Genomic DNA, 24,853 nt, shown 5'->3' with positions numbered 1-24,853 from the left:
AGCTCTGCCAAGCTGAGGGACTAATTTGTTAGATTAGTACTCTAATTGTTAACCTCTTATATGGAAGCAGCACTTTGAGTCATTACAAAAAATGGTTATAAGCTTCCTTATAAATTTTCTTAACTTACAGGAGAAGAGTTTGCATCCCACAGACAAAAATGTCTGGCTGTAACCCCACAGGCAGAAGGTAGGAGTTCAAGGTCCATCTCTGAGCACAGCAATGTTAATTTCCTGATTCTGGGCATCACCTCACTCAGTCTAAGAGGTTTTTTTAATATCACCTTCCTCAGGTGCCCATTTCTCCCAGAGCACTCTAAGGCAAGTTTTGGCATATTGTCCTGGGTCCAGGAATCCACCTGAAAGTGAGATACCTAGAGATCAAACCCTGCCACACCTGTAGTGTGTAGGTTTTTTTAATGGATCTGGACCTAAGTCCCCTTTAAAATGGGGATTTAACAATTTGGGGGAATAATTTTCATTTAAATTTAATGGAAAAAATTAGTTCAAACATATAAACTACTGCAGCTTAAAAATAAATTACTTCAGCTGACTCACAGTATTTATAAAATTATACATTCTGTTCATGGCAAATAAGAAGGAAAGAAGCTTATTTCAATGAAAAGAAAGCAATGAAAAAGGATTACATTAAGTCACATTACCTTATATTTGTTGCAGGTTAAGAACAGAGTCATGGATGGTTGCTATGGTTCAGTTGATGTGTAGTGATTTATTAAACCATGGTTATATGACTTGGATGCCTACGTATCTTAGGGCACAGAGTCCTTTTAGAAAATTGAATTTAAGACCCTAAATCACTTAGTTTTTAAGAACTGCCAAATCAATGGAAAAAATGTTCAGGAAATCCTAAAGCAGAACTATGATGTGAAGTTCCCAGATATTGTTAAACCACACAGTAGGTAATAACATCACACATCTTTTCTAGCTCTTGTAATATATAGGCGTAATAAAGTACGGAATATTATTAACATTAAATATGATATTGCTTTAGTTGAATTAGGCTGAGTCTTGAGATTATTTTCATCCATCTAGGCAGGTGCAAATGGTATGGGACTTGAGGAGTTAAAGAGAAACATCCAGTAAACTTGGAGCTGTTCATTTGAAAATGACTTATACTCTTGGGCACAATATCTTCTGCAAAACTGAACCTGGCAGAGCATGATACAGTAAAATTTTAGTAATAAATTTCTTTCCTTTTTCAATTTCTCTGCCAGAAATATCAATTCATCAGCCAACAATGAACAAACTAGTGCAGAGTTAGAAAAGCAAGAACTTGCCAATCCTGCCATCTACTGGAAAAATCCTAAACCTGAGTAATTCAGTGTTTCACTTTCTCGAAGATTGGCAGCAGATCCGGTAGCATCCGCAACCCCCCGGGAAAGGAGAGAGTCCCTAGACATCCTGTGGCAGAAATCTGCCTTCCTAGTGGAGAGGTTCCTTGATAACGATATCTGCAGGGACAGGAATGTACAACAGCTGTTTGCAATATATTTGGCTGTCATCAACAAGCCACATCCCAAGGTCCTCACTGAGTTTTTATCCAGTCTCCCACTGATTTCGGTAATAACTTTGCCTGACTAAAGAAAGAATGGAAAATGAGCTAAGGCCTCATTTGGCTAATAGTCAGTTTGGGAACCAAATATACCATTACAAACTGTACATCAGATACATCAAAGTGCTTTACAAGCCCTGCTTAGAAAGAAAATATTAAAAGTATAATCTTTATGAGCTTATTTGTCATTCTTTCATAACCACATTCTCTAAATAAACCTAATCATCACATGGATTCAACTGAAAATCCTCCTCCAGCAAACAACAAGTGCTTTATATAGACAAAAAAGTCTTGAAAACCAGCTTCTTTGTAGTTACTTAGCATGTATTAATATTCCCTCCACAAGGGCTTTCCTTCATTTCTGCTCCCATTCCAGTTTTTCAGAGACCACAAGAGTCAGCCTTAATGAAGATCCAGCTGGGAAAAACAATTCAATCACTTCTAGTAACCCTACTTTAAAAACAAGGTAAGAAGCGTACCTGGGCTATTCAGAGGAAAAAGCAAACCAGTAAGTAATATAATGCCTAGAAAACACTCTGTTAGTCTCTTTAACAATAGTCTCCTTGAAAAAAAAAAAAAAACACTGAAATTCCAGATTTTCCTCTAACTTTCCAAACAACACCAAAGCTGTCCCATAGCTTTACATCAAGTAGCTTCATTATCAGCATTAAAGAAGTGGTTTCTTGTTTGGCCTGAGGCTTTTTTCCCCATAATCTTATGAATCCTCATGACTGTGTCTTCTCAGCAAGAGAAAGGGACTCGGAAAGAGCAAATAAAAACATTTGAAAGGAAGAGACATTAGAGTATGTAAGTATTGCAGAATGCAGGAACTACGCAGAGATTTTTTCGTGATTTTGTCCTTGAAATATTCTGAATCTCCCTCCTACAAATTATTCTAGTAAAATAAAATGACACCAGCAGCCCAGGTGTGTCAGGCTTGGCAAAGGTTACATGTCATGTTTTCTCAAAAGAGGTACCGCTTAGGTGAAAATTAGCTTAGCAGGTTAACAGAAACTACTTTTTTTTTGACAGCTTCTCTATTTTTTCTAATGTGCTCATTTCCGTGTTCTTTTCTCCCACCAAATCATGCCAAGTCAGTATACTTCCAGAAGTTACATTCTTATTGTGCTCAACAGTTCTGGCTATTAAGGGCCTTAGGAAAATATGGTTAAATTACTATTTTTCCTACTGCATTAGTAAGAACAAATCACAAGGGTTTTTTTCTTTCATTTTCCAAAACAATCCATTTCTAGAACAGCAAAAAACCATGGAAAATTTCATCGCCCAAAACCTAATGTTTTAAATTGCATTTGTGTTCAAGAAAAACAGAAGGAAAAGAGAAGATAAAATAGAATTTAAACAGTACCTTCTCAAATATATTGTGTATTTTTTATTTTTTATATTGTTGTTAATCAAATGAAAATCAATGAGAGAATAGTCCTTTACTGGTGTTCTGAGATCACCTTGTAAATTACATAAAATCAGATATTTTACTAAGTTCATAGTAATTTCTGTATTTTTTTCCATTTTGGTTCACTAATTCAGCAACTGAGGACTTAATTAGTAGCACAAAGACAAGGATATCAGACTTCTGTTTATGTCAGGCACAATTACATTCTACTGCAATAGTCAGTAAGGAACAGTGGAAATAATCGTAATTACAAAGGTAGGATATGTAAAAAAAAAGTTTCTCCCTTCAGTTCCACTTGTCCTTCCATATTGTAATTTTTATCACTATATTTCTCATTTCACCATTAGTGCTTTATCTTTAAACAAGGCTAAAGACATAGGGTCAAATTCTTAGCTTTCTTAGCTGATTAGAATAGCTTCATGGTACTACATCATTTTATACCACCGGAGGGTCTATCAAAAGCAGAGGTAAGTCAATGATTTAACTGCATAGATACAAGATGTCAGCTGGGACTGGAGACTCAGTAGCACAAAGGAGTTGCATCTATCAGCAAATGTCATGAATGTCATGTGATTGTTTACTTCTATGTACGTATGAAAACTTAATTCCCTTACAGTAGGCAAAAGTACTATTGATCTGTTCAAATAAATAGCAGCAGTTTTTCCTGAAGCAAACAAACACATGGCATAGTCACATCCATCATTTCTTTGGTAAACTCACTATATTAGGCTTTTCCGCTTGGCAGTAAGTCTTTGAATCAGCAGTAAAATATTTTTAACCCTTTGTGAGAAGTTCTATAGCTGATGAGCATGTAGCCCTACCAAACTAAAAAGGTATTGACTAATCTTAAGAATCTACATAAGAGCATTAAGAAGTCCTGAGCTTGATTCTCCTCTGAACTGTGCCATCTCTAACAGCGTATCTGGAGAACAAAGTCCTCCATGCTGAAAACAGGGAGGACATAATGGAATGGGAAAATAACCTTCTTACTCAGTTGGGTCCACAAGTTTACTTTCTTATTTCAGGACCCCACCAAGTTCTAGTACATCTGTTCCTCTGACTGGAGACAGCCAGGCTGATGCTGACATCCTAGCTTTCATTAAAGCAAGACAGAACATCCTGCAAAAGAAAGGTAAATCCTGCCAAGAAATAGGAAGCCAAACCAAAATCTCCAGTACAGCATTTTAAAGCCAAAATAGCTTTAGTCCACATTTATACTGACGCAAGTGAGAATAATAATACAACTCTGGTTTAAGTTATATTACATTATGTTCTCAGCCGTTCTAAACACTTGAGGTTCTTCACATGTATTTATTTTAGTAGTTCAATGCTGCAGTGTAAAACTATGAAGGCTGTCTGTTCTTCTCAGTCACCACCAGTGAACCTTCTGGGGCATGCATGTCTGTGCAGCTTGCACAGTGTATTTCTTTACACTTAAATGAATGCATTTGAATGTTTCTTGATGATTAAAATACTTCTAAAATTTTCTGTATACATTTTCTTTGAACTATCTGGCCTGTTTTTCAGCTGGTACAAATTTAGCTGTAACAATTGACACCAAATAAAGATTACGCAAATGATTGCACTGTACCCTACCTCATGAGGCAGACTAGCCCACTGTGTCTAGCAGAGTATGCCCTTAACAGGTATTTCACTATATCAAGGTTTAGTGAAACTTTCTGTGAGTATTTGTCACCAGATCAGGTACTGAGAGCAATCACAGGTAGGCAATATAGTTCACTCTACAGTGTAGATAAGTCAAATTGGCAGGAAGCAGAAAGCAATAAATACACAACGGTGGCACTGTAAGGTAGCCTAAAAGTAATTCATCGTGATAAAGAAAAATGACGCATGATTTTCTTTTCTTTTTTTTGGAATAATAGTTCTTAGTGGCAGCAACCAATTAGAAGGAAGATGAAAGCAGTAGTAGTTACTGAAGCAATAACTTTCCATCAGCACTGGAGTGCTGATGACAGCATTATTCAGCAAGCTATCAGCACCTGGCAGATGGTGTTAGCACTGTCACAAAGTGGGGTTTGGTATCACACTGCTTATCAGAAAACTGTCAGGTAAACACACAGTGGCTAAAAAAACAGCCTCCCTACACTCGTCCAAAGCAAACACTTAACACATTTAGGCTTTGGGATTCCTTTTGTCTTTATTTAGAAAAGCTGTTGTCAGGTTTCTTCTGCAAATGTAATTAAGTTGAATTTATAGGCAGCTCACCAGAAGAAAGCTAGAGATAAGTGTCTTACAACAAACATTTCAGGCCTTTAGAAGGTCCAAATCTGACTCATTCTGTGAAGTACAGTAATCTAACTAAGAAGAGCACCTCTTGTCCTGTGATCATCTCCTAAATCATACCCTATTAGGAATGTATCTCTCAAATGCCTTTTCCACACTGATTGTTTTTCAGCCACAGGCTATTACCTAGGATCATCCATCAGTTTCAGAAGGGACTAGGCATTATCAACATTGACAACTATTAGACCCCAAGTTATAAAAGGTATTCGTGCAGAACAAAGGACAGTCAACACTTTTAAAATTGTTCTGAGGTTCAGTTAGTCAAGATGAGCTACATGTTGCCCTAAGTAGCTGAAAAGGAATGGAGTAGCACTTGGTCATCCTGCAGTGCAGGGCTGGATGACTCAACCAATCACTAAGCATAGGCAGCGGCACAAAAAGTAAAGAGGCTTCTTAAGTACAACCGGCCTATTACACACGTGTGGGGACCTGATGTGTCATAGATAAGAGACAGCTCAGCAGCAAGTTCTGAGAAGGATTTGGAGTCAACCTGGCAGATAAAAGAAGGCTTTTCTTCCCTGACTGCTTGTGAGGAAAAAGAAAACCTCCCAGATTTGAGGGATAGAGCCACTGATAGCAGGAACCGTTGATCAAAAAAAGTTTGTGAATTCTAATTTAGCAAGATGCAGGAGGGTAAAATCTATGGATTAGTACTACTAAGGAAGTACTTTGTGCTTCAGCACCATAGTGAAACCTGAGGACATTTATGAGGTGCAGTGGTAGCCTTTCTAACTGGAAGAAGAAAATGGGCTGAGAGACTCCACTATTCCCATATCTGCGATAGTGTTATGTGTTCCCTTTTCCGGTGAACACATCACTTCGCTCTTACCCGACTTGTTTCTAGACTAAAAGGAGACAAGAGACATGGTAACTGCTGTGGTGTTTGTGCATCGTTGGCTATATGGAGTTTCTGATAACAGTTGCATCCAAAGCAAAGGAGAACTGGAGGGTTTTCTTTTTGGGGGTGGGGATGGGGACTTGGTTTTGTTTATAAAGAAAAACTATCAGACGTACAGTAGAGTTAAGCAGAGGGGAAGAGTATAAGAAGAAGGAATGTATTCTGTATACTTTGGGGGAAAAAATTACGTGTTATCAGTCTCACACAGAACATTTCCTCAATAAATTTCAAACGTATACAAAATAAACCAGAGAGAAATTATCTGCCCAGAGCCACTAAGCTGAGTCAGACAGCTTCATATAGAAGCTAAGTGTGCTGAGTCCCAGTCCAGTCCCCTGTTGTCTCCTTCCCAAACTCTCTTCAACTGAGATGTTCAATAAGCATTTCTGCATTTGCACACAAATGTATTCACTCCCTGAATTATTATTATACACAGAGTACCCTGCAGGAAACAGCATGAGAAAGCATGGGTTCAGCCAAACCAAAGTCTGCTAGACCTAAAAAATATCAACATACTTACTGCTCTTTATTGATCCTGACCCTTTCAAAGTGTTGTATCAGTATCTTAGAAGCAAACCGAGGGCCCCACTTTACATTAGCTGGGGGGGGGGGGAGTAGGGGAAAGGATAAATGTGTGCAGAAGCCAATGGAGTGGAAAATATGTTTCATAAACAGAAAGCATGGGAATGCTCAATATCCTTAGTGACAGTAATGCAGGGGAGAGAATGAGAGGTCTCAGTGAAGATTACCTCAGGGTTTGTAAGTCGTTACCATTCGCTTTCTAAACAGAGTGGAATTAAAGCAGGTACATTCACAGGGGCTTGCTGGGATTGTTAAAGCATTGTAATAACTACATTGGCAAGCTTTTTACAAAGGGCTACTCTGCAAACATGCTTTTGTTGCCTTGTTCAGTCTTGAAGTAGAGAAATGAAATGGCAGAACAGTAGATGAATTTTTTTTTTTGTCTTAAAAGTTTTAATTTAAAAGATCTTTTTTTTTCCTTTCTTTTGTTTTGTGTTTCTGAAGTTCGTTGTAAAACTGACAACACAACCTGAAATAGAGTCTAATGCATTCTTTATCTCTTTTCAGGCTTGGGGAACAAATGAAATTCTTGTTGCAGTCCACTATTTCCTTTTAGAAACAGTTAAAGACATTTACTCTTTCCCTTCCTCTTCTGTTTAGAAACAGGTATGAATAAGTACTTTATATGTACAGGTTTAATTGGTAAAGGTATGGAAAGGATTTTTCTTTGACAGCAAAATCCATTTCCCCGGGGAATGATATTTGAATATTTGCATTCAGTATCTTCAGCTTGCATTAAGATTAAGCAAAACTAAAACAACCAACCAGGTGTTTGCCAAATATGTTTGCTTATTGAGAATTCATTGTATGTTTTCTAAATGTTAAAATTATCTGATGTATTAATGCTCTTCTACATCTTTAATCTGGGGAACACTTATTACTACTGATGGTAGTTTTGTTTGCACCAATTTGCATAACGCTTTATTAATTACATCTAGTTGGCATCCAGAAATGTCTGTGCAAAAATAGTAGTTATCATCTGAGTCACAAAATATATAAAATTTCATTTGAGACCTTTTGCAATTTTTTATTTTTTCCCCAAGGAATAGTAGTTTTCATATCAGATTATTAGAATACTGAGATTGCATTGTAATATCAAAATTTCCCAAATGTTTTCTTCATTGGAATACATTAAATGTTGTGCAAAATATACACCCTCCCAGAATATACCGGTTTCAGAAGAAACAATGACACTTAATAGGCTTAAAGTAAAACAGGGCAAATATTGTAAAACACAAATTAGATGTGAACATTTAAATGCAGTCATATCTTATATACAATGTAAGTTCACTGTTGACTCGGTACTACTTTATTGCATAATATCTGATTATGCAACAACTTATTTTACACATCAGACTAAAACAAATCAAAAAATGCAATGCAAAGTAGAGTCTGTTTCTCCGAGATATACATACTTCCAGATCAAAGCCATAATTTTTCATGCTAGTGATAAGCTTATAGTCATGCATTTGGAAGAGTTTGGGTTGTTCACATGAAAATACAACAATATATTGGCAGAAGTCACATATCATTCTCAAGGATGTCTATTTCTTTAAGTTGTTGATACTTAATTCTGAGACACATTCATAATTATTCAGAAGTACATGGTGAATTCGTATGTTCAAACCTACAGAAGATATATGTTTATCAAATTAACAAATAAGATACAATCAATTAAGACATATTAAAGTTATGCTTTTTTCTGCATGTTAATTTTCTGTAAAAGTCAGCACAGCTACCACATAAATTGGTAAACTTTATGCAGAATTCAGGATGTACAAGGTGAGATAAAGGTCAGATCTACTGTTGCTTTGGGAAGAGAGAGTTCAAGGATTTGGTCAGAGGTGGGAAAATCCACAGGTCTTCCCCCTTTTGTATGTCTGCTTTTTTGGAGATTATATTAAAATGTCCTTTTCTGCCGGAATCTTTATCTGTCTGTCTTTATTTTTCTTCTTCTTACTCTGTTATATATAAACACGGTATTAAATGTACACTGAATTAATGTTTATACAGCTTTGTTGAGGAGAGCAGGGCCACCATCCTGTCTCCATCCAACCCAGCTAGCTGGAGAAGAGCCAGAGGTTCCAAACCGTTGCTGGGTGAAGCAGCTGTCTTTTTCAGATTTCAGTAAAATCCCCATTACGGTGAATTTATTTGAAGGTGGCCAAAAAAGAATTACCGGTACAACAGCTCATTTCTTTTGACATTGAAGCATTTTCAATAGCTTTCAGTAACCAGTTAAGAGAAGGAACTCAGCGCTATCCTGGTATGATCTATGTGACACTGCTACTACTTGATGATTGCATATTCAGTGTTTTGTTCTCAGTTTGCCACACATCTAACTCACAGAAAGAAAAGATTGCTTGCGCTCCTGTTTTAAAATTATCTAGCCTTTTTTTACAATGTTGTAAAGTTGGTGTGAAATTCAATCACTATCAACAAATACCTGATTGGCAGAATGGTGTGAGATTAAGATTATACCAAACACGTAAGAAGAGCTTGGACAACAGTGCATCCAATAATAGAAAACTCTATAAATATATAAAACCATATAAATAAATATAAATGTTTTCTTGCTTCTTTTGGAAATTTTCATAATATCATGTGGACAGAAAAGATTGTTCATTCAGTACATAATAGTCTTAAGAAGTAAAGCATACACTTTTTTAAAAAACTGCCTCCGTTCTTCAAAGGTTGCCTCTTGGGTTCATAGGAAAATTCAGGTTGGAAAGGACCTCAGCAGGTCTTTATCTCACCTCTTGCTCAAAACAGCATCAGCCATGAGATCAAACCAAGCCGCTGAGGGCTTTGTTCAGTCTGGTCTTGAAAACCTCCAAGGGTGGAGACTGCATACTCTTTCTAAGCAATCTGTTTCAATGCTTGACTGTCCTCATCGTTAAAAAGTTTTTCCTTATGTCCAGTCTGAACTTTTCTTTTTTGCCCACTGTCTTTCTTCCTCTCACAAGTCACGCTGCCAAAAGCCTGGCTACGTCTTCCTGATGGCGTTCTCACTGGGTTTCCTCTCTAAGTCTTCTTGTCTTCAAGAAAGCATTTATTGCTTCAAGAAAGTTTGGTTGGCCACAGATGAACAAAGTTACTTGTTTTAATAATCTATCTTCATATAATTTCTAGATTAATTTGAAATAACCCAAGCATTTACCACACTGAAGAAACAATCAGAGGCCCACATTTATAATGGTCTTGACTCCTGCCTGTAAAACAGTATTGCTAAGCACAGAGATTCTCGTGCATGTCTGACTCCTGTCTATTCACCGTGATATCTAGCTGCTGGTTGGTTAAATGTTTATATGGTAAATACAATTTATTTTTTATCTCCAACCAGAATAAATCCAAATATCTTTTTGGTGGAGATTTCTTGGGGAAGTAGCTCTACAGTACTAGATGTCATACAGATATTTCCAGGATTAATTTATGCCCGACATTGTAGATCATCTCATCTCTTACTTCAAGGCATTTCCAATCCTTCTATACAGTTTATTTCAGGAGAAGATAGACATCCTCTGGTCTCCTACAGCAACATAGCTTCTGGGAGGGTCAGGATATGACCCAGACTTACAATAAAGGCCAAAGGGTCTGTTCTCATTTATGCTGAATCTGCCAGGGTTCTATACACAGTCTGGAACTACACCCTTGAGCTCACCAGCTTTTGGCTTGGACATTTGTCTCCATTTTCGTCACTTTCTGGCCACTGCAACTTTCCAGAGAGCTCCAAGGAGAAAATGACATAACCTTATGTTGAGTTTCTCTTGCTTGGAAGATGGACATGCCTAATTCAATCTCCCTTTTAACTCCTGTGTTTTTTATGAAAGAGGCTTTGAAGTGGAATAATGAGGTTCACACATGTAACAGTGTAAGTATATTTTGTAATATCTTCTCAACAAAAGATTTTATTGTTCTTACCTGGTTTAATCAATCACAGGATGCAAGTGTTTTATATCAATAGTATAAACTGAGAGCACTTCAATGTAATAAAATATTAAGATCCTGTAAAAGTTGCCTGTACCAAATACCCAGCTGGTGAATATGGATGCCAACAAGATGAAAATCTGGGAATGCCTAGTTACATATAGCATGTTTGGTGGCTCTGTATAGAATTTGTTTGTCTTTTCAAAGTCCATTTTTAATAACCACAACAATCGAACTTCTGTGTTTAGATGATTTCACATGAATCACTTTTATTGTTGTGTAAATCAATGTTAAACGATCTTATTCTAGTATTTTTTTCTGTTTCGTTTCCTGCAATGTTTGCTTTGAAACCTCACCAATAAGGCAAGCAATGTAAACTAGATATTTATCGTAATTACTATCATGCCTTGATTTGACACCACCACAATAAAATAGAAGACTTTCGACTAAAACTTTGTTTTCCCTTCCCCTTAAGAGAAATCTCAGGGGCTGCACCTGAGATTTTCTAATGGTTATTTTCTGTTAATTTTTTTGGGCAGCTGAGGTGCTTCATTTGACACAAACAGTGAACTAAACAAATACTTGCATTTGTAGACCAACAGTGGATTTACCCAAGTGTATTTATATACATAAAGAACAGAAACAACAAGGTCTACCTCCAATACAATAACTACAGAATTGAAGGAAACATTTTTTTTCATGGAATCTGTCTGAGAAAAATACTATTGAAATCTTGGAACTCTTTATAACTTTTATCTGAAAATGCTTCATGTTTTCATCATGTAAGTGTGAATCAGGAAGTCAAAATGATTGGTTTAAATTTGGAGTGAGAACAAAATCAGAAGTAGAAAATTGCCAGATGCCAGTGTCATGACTGAAGAAATGCAATGTTACTGTTATTTATATTTAACATGGTTCTAAAATACTTTCCTTAACTCTTCTCTGAAGTGCAGGGTTTAAAAGTCATTCAAGGAGCAAAGCAAATTCAAAACAATTCAGTATTTCAGTATTGCATAGCCTGTGGAAGAATGGGTGCCTGGATCTTTGCATTCAGTTTGTCATCTAGTTCTGTACAGAGCCATTTCTTCCAGAAAAACTAGTCCAAAAATTCACTCCTCATCAGAAATTTGACAATGACAGGATCAGCCAAGGTATCTTTGAACCATTGAATTACTTATTTTAGAAATAGCTTATTTGTGTCTATGTAAATTATACTCCTACTGATCACAACGGTACTTTTTCTGACTTTTGAAATACAGAGTGAGGAAACCATGTCAGTTATTTTTGGCCTACCTTTTATTTAGCATCTGTCCATGTTTAAGAATTGTTAGGGACTGTAACAACAATAGGTGAAGCAACTGGAGAAGCCTGAATCCTTTGATATGCTCCAGGTAATACATGTAAAGTGATTCATTGTCTTGATTGTAGACCAGGATGTCATTTTGGTATCTGTCCTTTCCAGAACAGCTCAGATTTTCTCTGGGAAAAGCTGGATCCTACTGGGTCAGTCACATATTACAATAGCAGTGAGGGAGGAAGATATGATAAGTGAAGGAATAATCAAGGAGGTTCTTCTTTTCGTGGCAAGACATAACTTCTAGGCTACAGAATCTTGTTTTGTTTTATTCTTATGTTGCAACCTGACACTAGGGGGAAAAAAACCTTTGCAAACAGAATATTGATGATTTCTGTAACGTAAAATATATAGGTACATATTTCTGTAGCTTTTCCATGGGAGTAAATATGGTGGCATCAGCTACTTACAGACTGTCGTCTTTTACATTTTCAGAGCACACTACTCTGCTCACCTGTACGGAACTGTGCATGTTTATGAAGATACTTTCTTAAACATGTGCTTCGTGATTTTGCCCTTGCATTTATCTGTAAGGTCATTCAGTTATAAAGTGGTTCATCTCTAACTGCATATTTACTCTCCAGTTTCTTGTACACATACAATTGATTTTTTTTTTTTTGCATCTTTCTGCAGAAACACTGCTTTCTACTTCAGCCCCAGGACACATCACATATTCCATGTATCTATCTCTTGAAGTTCTCTCCAGCTGTTTGTTATATTACCTATTAATTGATTTTTTTTTCATTTTTTTTAAATGCTTTTCAAATAATAGTCGTGGTAAAGATGATAACAGCTTCTCTGGAAGTTGATTAGAAATCATTTCACTTGGTCAAGCAAATAGGATACACATTTAATGTTGAAGTGCTTTAAGTAGGAATATCTAAAGTATAGAAGTAAACACACGTTGACAATTTTAGTGACTCAATTCACAAAAACCTCAGAAAATTAAGATCCTAAAAGTAAGCCTAAGCGGACATTTTTTCTTAAGGCATAATTTAGACTGCCAAGTTTAGCAGCTGGAATGCTTTGTGGAACTGAACTGAACAGAACAGAAAAGGACATAAAAGAGGTTTAGGGCTGTATTGAGTGCTCTTTAGTGCTATATCACTTATAACTTAATTAATAGTTTCATACCCTTAGTTGTGAAACCCACTTCAACTGTGGGAATTTGTCTCAGCCCAGTTATGCACACGTGTTTGCATCCATTCCAGAAAACCAGTAGGCTAGCATTCTCTTGGACTGGTAGACATAGGTCCTATAAACTACAACATGACAAACATCTGGATCTCTCATGAGAGACAGCCCTGCTAGTGTAACAGGCAGTTGTGCAACATCCCAGGCTTGTCTACCCATAATATTTCACAAGGCATGGAACAACAAGCTGTACCTTTTAATTATGGAAATCAGATGCAAGAGAGAACTTCTTGTTAGAAACTCTGAAAGTAATTGTCATCTTAGCACAGACCAAGAAAAGGCCTTCCATCAGTGATAAGTAAGTTGGACATCTCAGTTGCTTCAGATCAGTTTGGTTCACAATGTTATTGCAGTGCTTGGTAATATCAATGCCACTATAGCTTCTATCTCCCAAATGTTTCACTTCAGCCAAAAAGAAATGCCGGAGCACCAAGGCTCTGAGTCCTTGCACATTGCGCTTCTCTACTGAAATCTTTCTCTTCCCCAATAACAGCAATGGAGTGGTCCCAGACAAAAGCCAAGATGTTCTTCTGGGAGTTCTCCACAATACTTTTCACTTTTCAGAGTGACAAGTAGCCTTCTGCTGCCAGTCAGTCATCCTCTTCTGGGTGGAGATGGCTGGCCCAAGGCTAGGAGCACAGTTCAAATGGCAAGTACAGGGGTTTTCCCAGATACGGGTATGAATGAAACCATTTTTTCAGTCTTTTTCTCTGACCACTACCCATTGTTTGAAGGATGGTGAAAAACAACCTGAATACTAAGCAAAGGAGGGATATCTGTATCCAGAACATTTTAATGGGAAGGGAGCTTAATAACAAAATTGCAGCTGCAGCCACATGGCCTTCTTGCTCTGTGTGTGTTTTCTTTCAGAAGCAGTGTGGCATAGATGACACTAGCCATAAAGCTCTTCCTACAGAAAAATATGCAAGCCCAGCTCATTTCCAGTGCATGACAATCATTAAGGCTCCCATGAGTGAAGCTCTGATACTTTTTTAGCTAACGATTAACCTTAAGCCCTCCTTCCACCTCATGCATTTGGATTAAAAGGGCAATACGGAGACTGAAAGCAGTAGGCATGAGTAGTTCATTCCCTAACTCTATGGACTAAAGGGAGGAGTCATCTGACAAAGAATTCAGGAGTGGCAGGCCAGGTAGTGAGGGGACTGATCTTATTAGGGTTAGAAAAGAAAGAGAAGGTCTGTCTTGTGACCAGGCTGAATTCAGGATGTTTGTGAGCTTCATCATGCTGCTTTCACTGGTGCCAGCAATCTTTGTATGGTACAGACGGCAGCTATTGACTTTACCATTTATTCAGCTCCGTACCCTTCTTTGTTCTGGGGAGTCTGCTGTAATTAGAGAGTGTATAGTGTTTTCTTGTACAGAAGTCTAGTGTTTAGAGTAAGGCTTTACTTGTCAAGACTTTAAGAGTCTATCCGTGACTCTATATTCATATGACCCTTGGTAAGTCATTCAACTACAGTTTTACTTCAGCTTCCCAGCCTGGAAAACAATACCCATCTCAGAGGGCTTGTATCAGGCTTCATTCATTTGATTGAGATCTTTGGATAAAAGTTATTTTAACAGGAAAAAAAAAACTATGATTCACATTCTTATTAAGCCATAAATGCTCTCCTTTTATTTTGGATAGAGAAAAGATGTGGAGGGATAAAATTTGCCTGTTTTAGTCTCATTTTGTATAAGCCTGATACTCTATGTTCTGTTAAAAAAATCTCCGGGGCAGTAGCTGGGAACATGGGTGTGTGATTCCTGGGTGTCCTGGGTAGCACACATCTTGGGACATAACCTATTAAGTACTGAGCAGGGACTGGCAGCAGCAGAGCAGCAGCATGCCCCTCCTCACCATACACAACCGGCAGATCAGCTGGACTCCGCTGCTGGTACTGGGGTATCTCTTTTACCTCCTCCTGGGCGCTACGGTGTTCCAGCTGCTGGAGAAGCAGGCAGAGACCCACTTTCGGGACCAGTTCCAGCTGGAGAAGCTCAAGTTTCTGCAGAACTACACATGCTTGGACAGGCAAGCCCTGGAGCAGTTTGTACAGGTAAGAGGAACAGGCTCCCATTATTTTGGCTCAAGCATTATTTTGGTTAGAAGAAATTATACTGTTGTGGCCAAGCATGTCATAAATTGATCTGCTGTCCATGACATTAAAGGACTAACTGTACAAGAGAAAGGCAGAGGTTTCTCAAGCCCATTCACATACCTCTTTATCTTGATCTATCGCACTTCTTTCTTTTCCCAGTCATGAACTCCCAAAATATGCAAATCTGCCGAGGCACCTTTGTTCTACCTTGCAATAATTTCAACTTCATGGTTTTCAGCTCTCTCATTAATTACTACACAGGAATTATGCATGGGGACAAAAAACTTGAATCAAACCTACAAAAAGTAGGTTGCCCTTCCAAGGTTTTCCAGTCCAAACCTGTGCAAATTCTGCCCTTCTTTTGTACTAGAAATTGTCTACTGCCTTTGAAGGTGGTCCTGCACTTCCAGGTCTCTAAAGAAAAGATAAAGTCAACCATCATGAACTGGGTTATCTGTCAACCATCATGAACTGTGTTATCTATCACTTATAAGAAGAGATAAAGGGCTCTTGTTCAATATGTGTTGTTCGTTAATGACATCCTCAATTACATTTTAATCTGTTCCTCAAAACTGGCTGAAGATAAATTACTAGACCTTTCTTGGTATTATTATAGACATATTCTAGTATTGCTAGAACTTGACAGAAATCCTTGAACTACCACTTTCTTGTGCTCAAAATTTATCCAGTTGCAGAGCTGGATGCCTAAACAGTTTGAACTCTTTCTATCATGTCATTAAACCTGATAGAAACTCTAACCATGCTGCAAGTTTGCACTGTCCGAGTCAGAGGACTTCCACGAAGGTATATGCTTTTGATCAACAAAAAGGCAGATCTTGTAAATGGATTTCAGCAAACAGTGAAGTTCAGATCAGAAAGGGAAGAGAAGGTGCCTGAACCTCTGTCTACAAGGAAAATGTTCTGATTACTAATACTGCGATATATTTCTTGTGGAACATTTGGCATTGGCCAGAAAATGACTAGAGTTTTCAAGAACTTACATGCCTAAAAACATGTCTGTTTTTTTCAGCTTCACCAGTTGGTGGTATTACCTGTCTTTCCCTTATCTTTGTGATAATGATTGTAGAGGAGAAAACCCTGATTCTCATTCTAAACCAAATTGGGATACTTCATAGGATTGAAAGGTTTAGTTAAATCTCCGGTAACCTAGAAACCTTAGGGAGGGTTCACACACGTCCAGATTCTCCTCTCTCTGGCTCCAGCGAAGCTTCCTTAGCACTGCCGCGCCACTTGGAGAATCACATTTTGCTGTGTCTCTGCTGAATTACATACAATTATTTCACTTGTAAGCTGTTCCAGACAAAACCGGCTGAGGGCACCAAATTATCATCTACAATGCAGCAAGCTTCCAAGTACTTAGACTTGATAGTCCTCAAGGTAAATGTAAGTGCAGGTGCCCCCTGAGTCACCTGTCACTTAGAGATCTCTTAAGAAATTTATCCAACTCTTACTAATAGTAGGGAATAGAAATCTTTCCATATTAAATCTCTAACTCTAAAACTAATGCAGGGAAGCCATCATCTCTCTGTACGTTTTAACTATATGGTTAAGGAGGCCTGTTCATCATGTCAGAAGTTCCAGTCTGAAAAGTTACAGTATTCAGGCTGTGGTGAAACACAGTCGCTACATTCAGTCTGCTCAGCTGACAAGTATAAGGTATCTTGTCTTATTGCCAGTTCTTTAAACCTAAATCTTGGAATCTAAGAATCAACTCAGGTTTCTTTTTGCTTATCCATTATCACTAATAATAGAGTTACCACTTATAATTCATTAACTTTTGACTTGATTGTGCATGAAGCAAATTCTTGCAATTCCATGTCCATAAACTGCATTGGCTGTGCTTGGCTAAAACTGCCTAGCTGAGAGGTGGCCCTGAGCTGCAGCTCCCAAGCTGAACAGCCTGGAGCTTTGGGAAAGTGCAAATCCAAACTCTGCGATCTAATGTGTCTCTGGTAAACACACTTTGGTCAGGAAATTATGCCATTCTGACAGCATAACTGAGAAGCAGATTCATTGAGAAGGAGGTACCTTTTTTAAGTCCCTGTTTTGATTATGTCCATACTTTTTCAGCCTCAAAGGAACTGATATAAACATAGATCAAGAGGACCAAATCCTTGTCTATGACCACAAGTGGCTGCAGTGTGGGTTGGCAGGGGGACAGGAGCAAAAATGGCAGGCAGTTTTTATTCTCTCCACATCCTACTATAGCTTTATATAGGCTTCATACTCTTACTGTAAATTATAGCACATTGTTTTTACCTACTGGCTACTTCTTCTCCCAAAGGCAACAGCTAATGTTCACCAACCATTCAACAGCAGCTCTGTTTGCACTCCAGCCATAACTGTTACCTGAGCTGTAGATGGAAAGGAACTAGGAACCATTATAACTGTACTACATGAACCTGTTTGTTTAGGAACGATTCTCCTGGGCACCAGGATGCCATTTGTTTCATGAGGTTGCACTTAAAAGCAACGATCATACCAAGAAATCTGCTCTTGTCAGACTTCGTCTGAAGTGTTCAATGTTCACCATTGCCTTACTCTTCCATGTTGGCTTTCATGATGTAAATGTAGCTCCTCTGAACTCTTGTGCATTGAAATGGATAGAACTGACAAATGTTCCTTACAGGGGTGAATTAAACCTGTGATTATTTTAGCCATTTCAAAAGACTCACACCTCAGTAGCTTCTGTGTGTTCCTTCTAACCAGCAAATAAAATAGTCAGCTCTAGATAATTTGATGTGTTGAACTCTTCCCATTCTAAGAACAGGCTTTCAATGGATAATGTAAAGTGCTTTGTCATATTGAAATGAAACTCTGCTGACACTTCAATCATGAGATCATGTGTGACGATGCCTACCAACCCTATCTGATGGACTTGACCAATGCTGTAGGTTTTTTTACTGAAGGAACATTTTTACTGGAACGTTAGCTATTAAACTTAGGATACTCAACCTGCCAGCACAGATCAGCTAATATTGCAGAACCTATGCAAAATCAGATACCTTGTAGTGGGTGTGTTCATCAGATAAACAATCCTTCTGGCAGTGGTCAGCATTTGAATCAAGAAAGAATATCTTCTTTGTTCTCATATGCCTGAAGCCAACTAAAGCTGGGGTTGCTGTTGAATCCTACTCATGTCTTGCATCATACAAAAGTCTCTAGAAGAGATGAACAAATAATTCATTCAGGCATTTGGCAAAATGATGAAGGCTGTGACCTGGACCTCAAAATTGGTATGTAACAAACAAGGGGATTCTTGAAACCCCAGACACTGAGCAGAGGGTAACCAGTCTCCTTCAGAGAAATTCTCGAGGAGAACAAATGAACACAATCTTCACTAAGGCAGCTAACAAGATATTTGATGCATAAATAGGAGCAGCATTTCTTTTGCACATGGTAGTTTTGGTCATCTGGTAAGAGCTATGTGCAATAGCAGAGCATATTTCATTAGCTAATCTTTCAGATTTGGAGAAGCCTAATTCATTGAAATATTAATTCATTGAAAATTATTGGGAAGTCATAGCCAAAGATAGTAATTCATCCTCACTAGTACTTACATGGAGGCAACAGAAATGAGCATGTTCCCAATGCCCCTCCCCACAAACACAACCATACATTTACACATGCCCAAATTAAAAACTGGAATGAGATGACTACACTAGGGAAAGAGGGAAGAGGAGCTGCCTTTATTTTTTATGGCATAACTTCACTTTCTTTTCCCAGTTTGATCACTTTGGGGACTCCCTCCACTCCCTTCCCCCTAGCCTTCAACTACTTACGGAACATATCCTACTTCAATGGCCAGTTCTCCAGTGACAAGAGTTCCTGGCCAGCTCTATTTCCAAGTTTTGCCATGTCAGCACAAGGCCATTTTAGTCAAACTCTACCCTGTTATCTACACTGTTTATTGCTCTGCTTGCTTAAGATGGAAAGCAATATTTACTTCTCTCTTTTTTTCTGACATTCTTCCTGATTTGGTCTAATGGGTTGCTCATCTTTGCTCCTTTGACCTCTTCTGCCTCAGGTCCTCATGGAAGCATGGGAAAAAGGGGTCAACCCAGAAGGAAACTCTACGAATCCCAGTAACTGGGACTTCAGCAACTCCTTCTTTTTTGCAGGAACTGTTGTCACTACTATAGGTGAGGTACTCTCTTTCTTTATAAATTGGGGTTTCCTCCAGCTGTCCTGTAAAGCCCCCAGAAATGTGCAATTGGTGGACTGAATACACCTCCAAGACAATCTTGACTACTACTATGTGTTACAGTTTTCTATTGGTTTCCAGTTATACCTGTTATTCTTGTGTATCCAGCATATTACACCAGCAAAAATGCTGGGTGCCTACTTGGTACATGCAATATCATTTTGCACATGCACAGCACATCTTGAGGTTGCTTTGAAGCACTCAGTTGCACTCACCACAAAATCAGAGACCTATAGAAAATTACAATACTCTTTAACAGTAATATTTTTCATGTTAAATTTTCTGTTAGTAATAGAGAATGCACAGGGCTCTATCATAAGCTATGGCAATTTGTAGGCAGGTTTAACTGCAGAAAGTCGTAGGTCCACAAGTTCCTGAAGCTTAATGTAGTTGAGCTTCCAAGCCTAGGAACTTCCCATGATGGCCTGCAGCCTGACTGTAAAGCCTTTTCATGTAGCTCTTTTCTTCTTTTTTTCCAGGTTATGGTAACCTGTCCCCCAGCACAGTGGCAGGGCAGATCTTCTGCGTGTTTTATGCCTTATTCGGAGTGCCCCTCAACCTGGCCTTCCTTAATCAGTTGGGGAAAGGCCTCAATGCTCATCTGATTACCCTGGAAAGATGGGTGCAAAAGCCAGGCCGTGCCCAGGTACAGTGTCAATCTATAATTTATTTCCACTATTTTAAAACTAATTAAAGTTCTTTTCTCAGGTAGGTACTGATGCTGCTAAATTAGGTTTCCTTGTGTGTGCCTACATTTTTCTGAACCACAGCAATTACGTGGCCCTCTATATCAGAAAATTGATATACTTTGTTTATCTAAGATAACTATAAAGCAATTTGCTTTTGCTTCAGGGACTGTAGATTTGCCTTTTTAAAACCTAACTCAGCAAAACTGTTAAGCAAGCATGGCCTCAATTTTGAGCAGGGTCCTTAAGCACTGGTGACCTTAGCAGAATACATGGACATACACACATTGCTCAATCAAGCTCTTATTATCTAGCGTATGCTGACATCTATCCAGAATCTAGCTCTACACTGTGCAAAGACAACTCGTTTTTATTGGTCTGCTAATCTGCCTTGAATTACCTTCCCTGATTGTGCCAACAATTTAGCACTTCCTTCCTTTTCTTTTCTTGAAATGTAAATAAATACTCCTTCTCCTTAGTTATAGTTAGTTACAGTTATAACTTAGTTATAGTTATATATAGGTGAGTCATTGAACTAGTCCAGATGTACTCATCTATTAGGTGAGTCATTGAACTAGTCCAGATGTATTGGAATAAGGGAAGCACTGATAATAGAAAATACATGAAGGTCATTTATAACAAAGTTAGTGCATGTTTCTGAGTAAAGGTTCAATGTATTGACCCCTTTAGGGAAAAGGGAAATTAGATATGTTAGATATGTTGAAACATTTCAGAGTTCTGGCACAAGTTTTTTTTCTCTTTTTCATTTGTAAAATGTCTGAGTCACTGCATTCTTTACTTACACTGGTAAAACTATAAAGGTACTGTCAAATGCAGACTTGGTTTATATGAGCAAGAAGTTCTTTAGCTGCATAACCTATGTCTCTTCTCCAAATACATGCAGCTCTACCACCAGAAGGATTTTCATGCTAGTATGGCCGCATCTTTCCTGAGATTTCTAATAGCATCTCAGGGATGTGAACTTTTTTTTTCCCACTCCTGAATTAACACCTCATTTCTGGCAGAACTCCTATGATCAGACAAAGCTTTGGAGCTGTATCTGCTTGTTCACGCTGAAAAGCTTCTTCCAGGAAGTTGGTTCATGTCCTTTTAAACACAGTTTAGTCATGCTTTGGGAAATTAATTACAATCAGTTCTTCTTCATTCCTGACTTACTGTTTTAGGTTTGTACCAGAAAGTTGTTAAAAGCTGGGGTAAAAAGCAATATTGTGCATTTCAGGATAAAATTTTATGCAAACTTTATTATCTATTTAAATGCTATCACACTTCTGGAAAGAACTAAATGGGAACAGATATCAACTATAACCATGTCAATCAGTAATTCTCAAAGTGCTTTGCAAATGAGGTAAGTATTATTGTACAGCTGGAGAGACATGGTACATAATATAGAAGTGATTTGTCAAAGTCACCCACTAGGCTCACGCCAAGTTTCTCAAGCTCAGCGGAGTATTTTATATGTGAGATAATACAGAGAGAGAAAGAAAAACATGATACCTGGACCTTCTACCTTATAAACAGTGGTTTGGCTTTTCATCCAGTCACAATAGGCACATGCATAGAAAATCATACTCTGGTTTGAATGCCCTTGAGGGCATTTTTAAACAATTGCAAAGACTTTGCATCAGCCCACACATCACTAGTCAAAAGTTCACCCGAGTGTGCTCCCTGGAAGTCCATGAGTCCCTGATCCTCAACCTAAACTCCTAAAATCCCCTGTGACGACCCATCCACGGACCATTCTGTGTACCAACCTATTGTGGCCACATAAGCTGTAACTTATCTCCCAGAAGGTAGACGTTTGTACTGAGTGAGAGACCAGATCTGCCCTGTGCTGACAGAAAACAGTTCTGCTCTGAATGCTTCTAAGTTAAAAATAAAAGCAGGCAAACTGACTTAACTTAGATTTCATCCAAACATATTTTTGGCTGAGCTCTTGCAAGCCACCTTATAAATCTTTGGAAGCAGTCAAGGTGAAGAGAACCCTAATTTGTTCTTGCCAATCTTTGTATCATGAGTTATGCAATACTTGGTGATTTTCCTCAAAGATAAGAGCCAATTGATTACGAGAGCATCTCCACTTGAATTGAAATTGTAAAGTGAGTATTTCATTCCTATGGTTGCCATAATAAGTTTGAAAATATGACTTGAACATACTTAAAAACTCGTTGCAAAAAGCTTTTAAAAAGTCCTCCTTTTCCTAATTTTGAGATTTTTTGGATTCATGATTAGGTAGAGTATCTATGTGCAGGGTAAACAGAGAGGTCGTCCTGGAGTGCATGGAAGCATTGGTTTATCCTTCCTTTTTTGGACATTGCTCCCAGCTGGAGTGGGTTTGTGATTCAAGAGCAAAACAGACCCAGCAATTTCCACTAGACAACTGCTCAGTGCTGTTAGCTGCCATCTTCCTTTTATCTTTCAGGTGGTTCAAACACTGGCAGTGGCCATCTTCCTGACCACTGGGACCTTGCTTTTTCTAGTGTTCCCACCACTGGTCTTCAGTTACGTAGAAGGCTGGAGCTACGGAGAAGGCTTTTACTTCACCTTCATCACCCTGAGCACCATTGGATTTGGGGACTATGTAGTAGGTAATAAAGAAGGTGAACTGGATTGAGCTTTTTTGAAATTAGTTACTTTAGTATAAAGCTAAAAACAGAAAGCATAGATACCCATTCCACTATAAATCTGGTACAAGAGCGAGCTGAGCCAGACTGGCAATAATGAGCTAATGTATTATATGACATGGGCATTTTTCTCTTGGCAGCTAAGCTGAGAGTCACCAAACTCATTTCACATATGCCACTGAACACCCATTCAACAGTGACTATGTCCAAGCTGGTACGAATGTGATCCATGAGTGACAGGTGGAATATAAATGAAACCTCTTTCTCAGTATTAAGCCTTTGAACCACCCTCTCCTAACAGTGATTTGTTTCAGCAAGTGCCTACCATTCCCAATAAGAAATCATGTCAAATATGAAATGATCAGTACTTACAACAGGGAGAATATTACTGGCAACCCCGGGACACCTGTGAAAGAAAACAAACCCAGTGAGATTACATAGTCTTTAGAGATCTAGGCTGAGACATAGCAGTAGAGAGATGTAAGGGGCTATTTTTCCACCCACTTACTTGAACAAATGCTCTTAACAGATTATGTATAGTGTGTTTATTTGTTAAAAACACTAGGGTCTGTTACTTCACGAGTAGTAGCTCTCCTCTCCTAGAGGTCGTAACTATGTCCCAAAAGGAGATAAAAACCCATTGCATGCTGAATCTGGGCACTGTGGAGTTTCATGGTGATCTGGATGACAGAGGCTAAATGGATGGCTGCGGTGCTGTCCTGTGCCTGTATCAGTTGCACTGATTGTCCATGCTGTGGAAATATCAAACTGGGGATTAAGACAGATTCCCATAACCACTTACTTAAAATGGCTGCATTTCCCATATAATATTCTCCAGGTGATTTTGAATCCTGATTACTGAGATATATCACCCTACAAAAAACGATCACTATTTCACTGAGGTAGTAAACTATCTTTCTAAATCATCTGAGATCCCCTGTGTGTCTCTTGAGTAAAATATAGCTAATATGGATTCAACATTTGATTTCCAAGATGATTTTTTTCTTTGTCGGTGGCTAGGAACACTCGATTTTGTGCATCCCTGATTAACATTAGATATGGCTAATTTTATTATATAGCCTTGGCTTCAGAGATTTGATGCCAACTGTGCTAAGCTTAACCTTAGAGTTGGAACACAAAAAGAAAAAAGGGAAGAAAAAAAAAAAGAATGATCACACAAACTTGTTAAACATACACTTTTGCAGGGAGTGGAGAGGGTGTATGAGTATGTATGTTGTCTGGCAGACCGAAGCTGTCAAGATTAATATGCAAAGTTTCCTGGATTTTTCAGGCACAAACCCCAACAAGCACTATATCCCAGTGTACAGGAGCCTAACTGCGATTTGGATTGTTTTTGGCTTGGCCTGGCTGGCTCTGGTCTTCAACGTGGGAGCTGACTTGATGGAAAAATTCCTTCAGCTAAAGTGGCACAAGCCTGACTTAGGCTTGGCAGAAGGAGCCACCATCAAATTGGAAGATGAACCTGAGCAGCCTAGAATCCACATCCCTAGCTGAGCAAGGTACACAGAAAGCAGTCTCGGAAGCGCAGTTTTCATCTGTGTCTCACACTAAACAAGCCCTGTGGATAAAGGACTAAATCACAGGTTGTGGACTGTTTCCTAAGGAATGCATTTCAGATGCATTGAAATTTCCACACACTGTGTAGGCATCAGCCAATTAAAACCTCCAAAGAAGTAGCACGCATGGTAGAACAACTGTCCCAGGATTCATTTCACACTTCTCGCTGAACAAAGGCAACTTCCCCTAAAATAACCAATTATTATCCTTTCTGTTTCTCTAGTGGAATTTAGTTCTTATGGTCACTCATTTTCAAAAAACCCACAGTAACTGCCTCCCAGCTCCAATGAGAAGTCATGTCACCAAGAATCTCTAGTGGAAAAAGTGAGGTACAGAAATCTTTCTTCATTTCCAATCAGAAAACAAACAAAACCACAGAG

General features: G+C 38.4%; 2 protein-coding genes across 2 annotated transcripts in view; both read left to right on the top strand.

The window, feature by feature from the left end:
* The window catches only part of KIF6 (kinesin family member 6), a 179,318-nt gene extending 171,798 nt beyond the window's left edge, over positions 1-7,520 (top strand). Inside the window, exons 20-23 of the mRNA XM_075147924.1 lie at positions 1,947-2,036; positions 4,007-4,113; positions 4,549-4,685; positions 7,244-7,520. Coding sequence (XP_075004025.1) covers positions 1,947-2,036; positions 4,007-4,113; positions 4,549-4,685; positions 7,244-7,321 — 412 coding nt within the window. The 3' untranslated portion in view covers positions 7,322-7,520. The remainder of the gene's footprint in view (positions 1-1,946; positions 2,037-4,006; positions 4,114-4,548; positions 4,686-7,243) is intronic.
* A 7,567-nt stretch (positions 7,521-15,087) lies between these two features.
* LOC142080796 (potassium channel, subfamily K, member 16-like) lies at positions 15,088-24,410 on the top strand. The gene is made up of 5 exons (XM_075146814.1): positions 15,088-15,300; positions 19,391-19,505; positions 20,047-20,213; positions 22,694-22,859; positions 24,187-24,410. Exons 1-5 carry the CDS (start codon positions 15,088-15,090, stop codon positions 24,408-24,410), a joined length of 885 nt encoding a protein of 294 aa, XP_075002915.1.
* Positions 24,411-24,853: the final 443 nt, after the last annotated feature.

Source organism: Calonectris borealis, chromosome 3, assembly GCF_964195595.1.
Source record: "Calonectris borealis chromosome 3, bCalBor7.hap1.2, whole genome shotgun sequence".
NCBI lineage: Eukaryota > Metazoa > Chordata > Aves > Procellariiformes > Procellariidae > Calonectris > Calonectris borealis.
The sequence above is the reverse complement of the archived record's forward strand: the minus strand, read 5'-3'. Positions and strand labels throughout refer to the sequence as shown.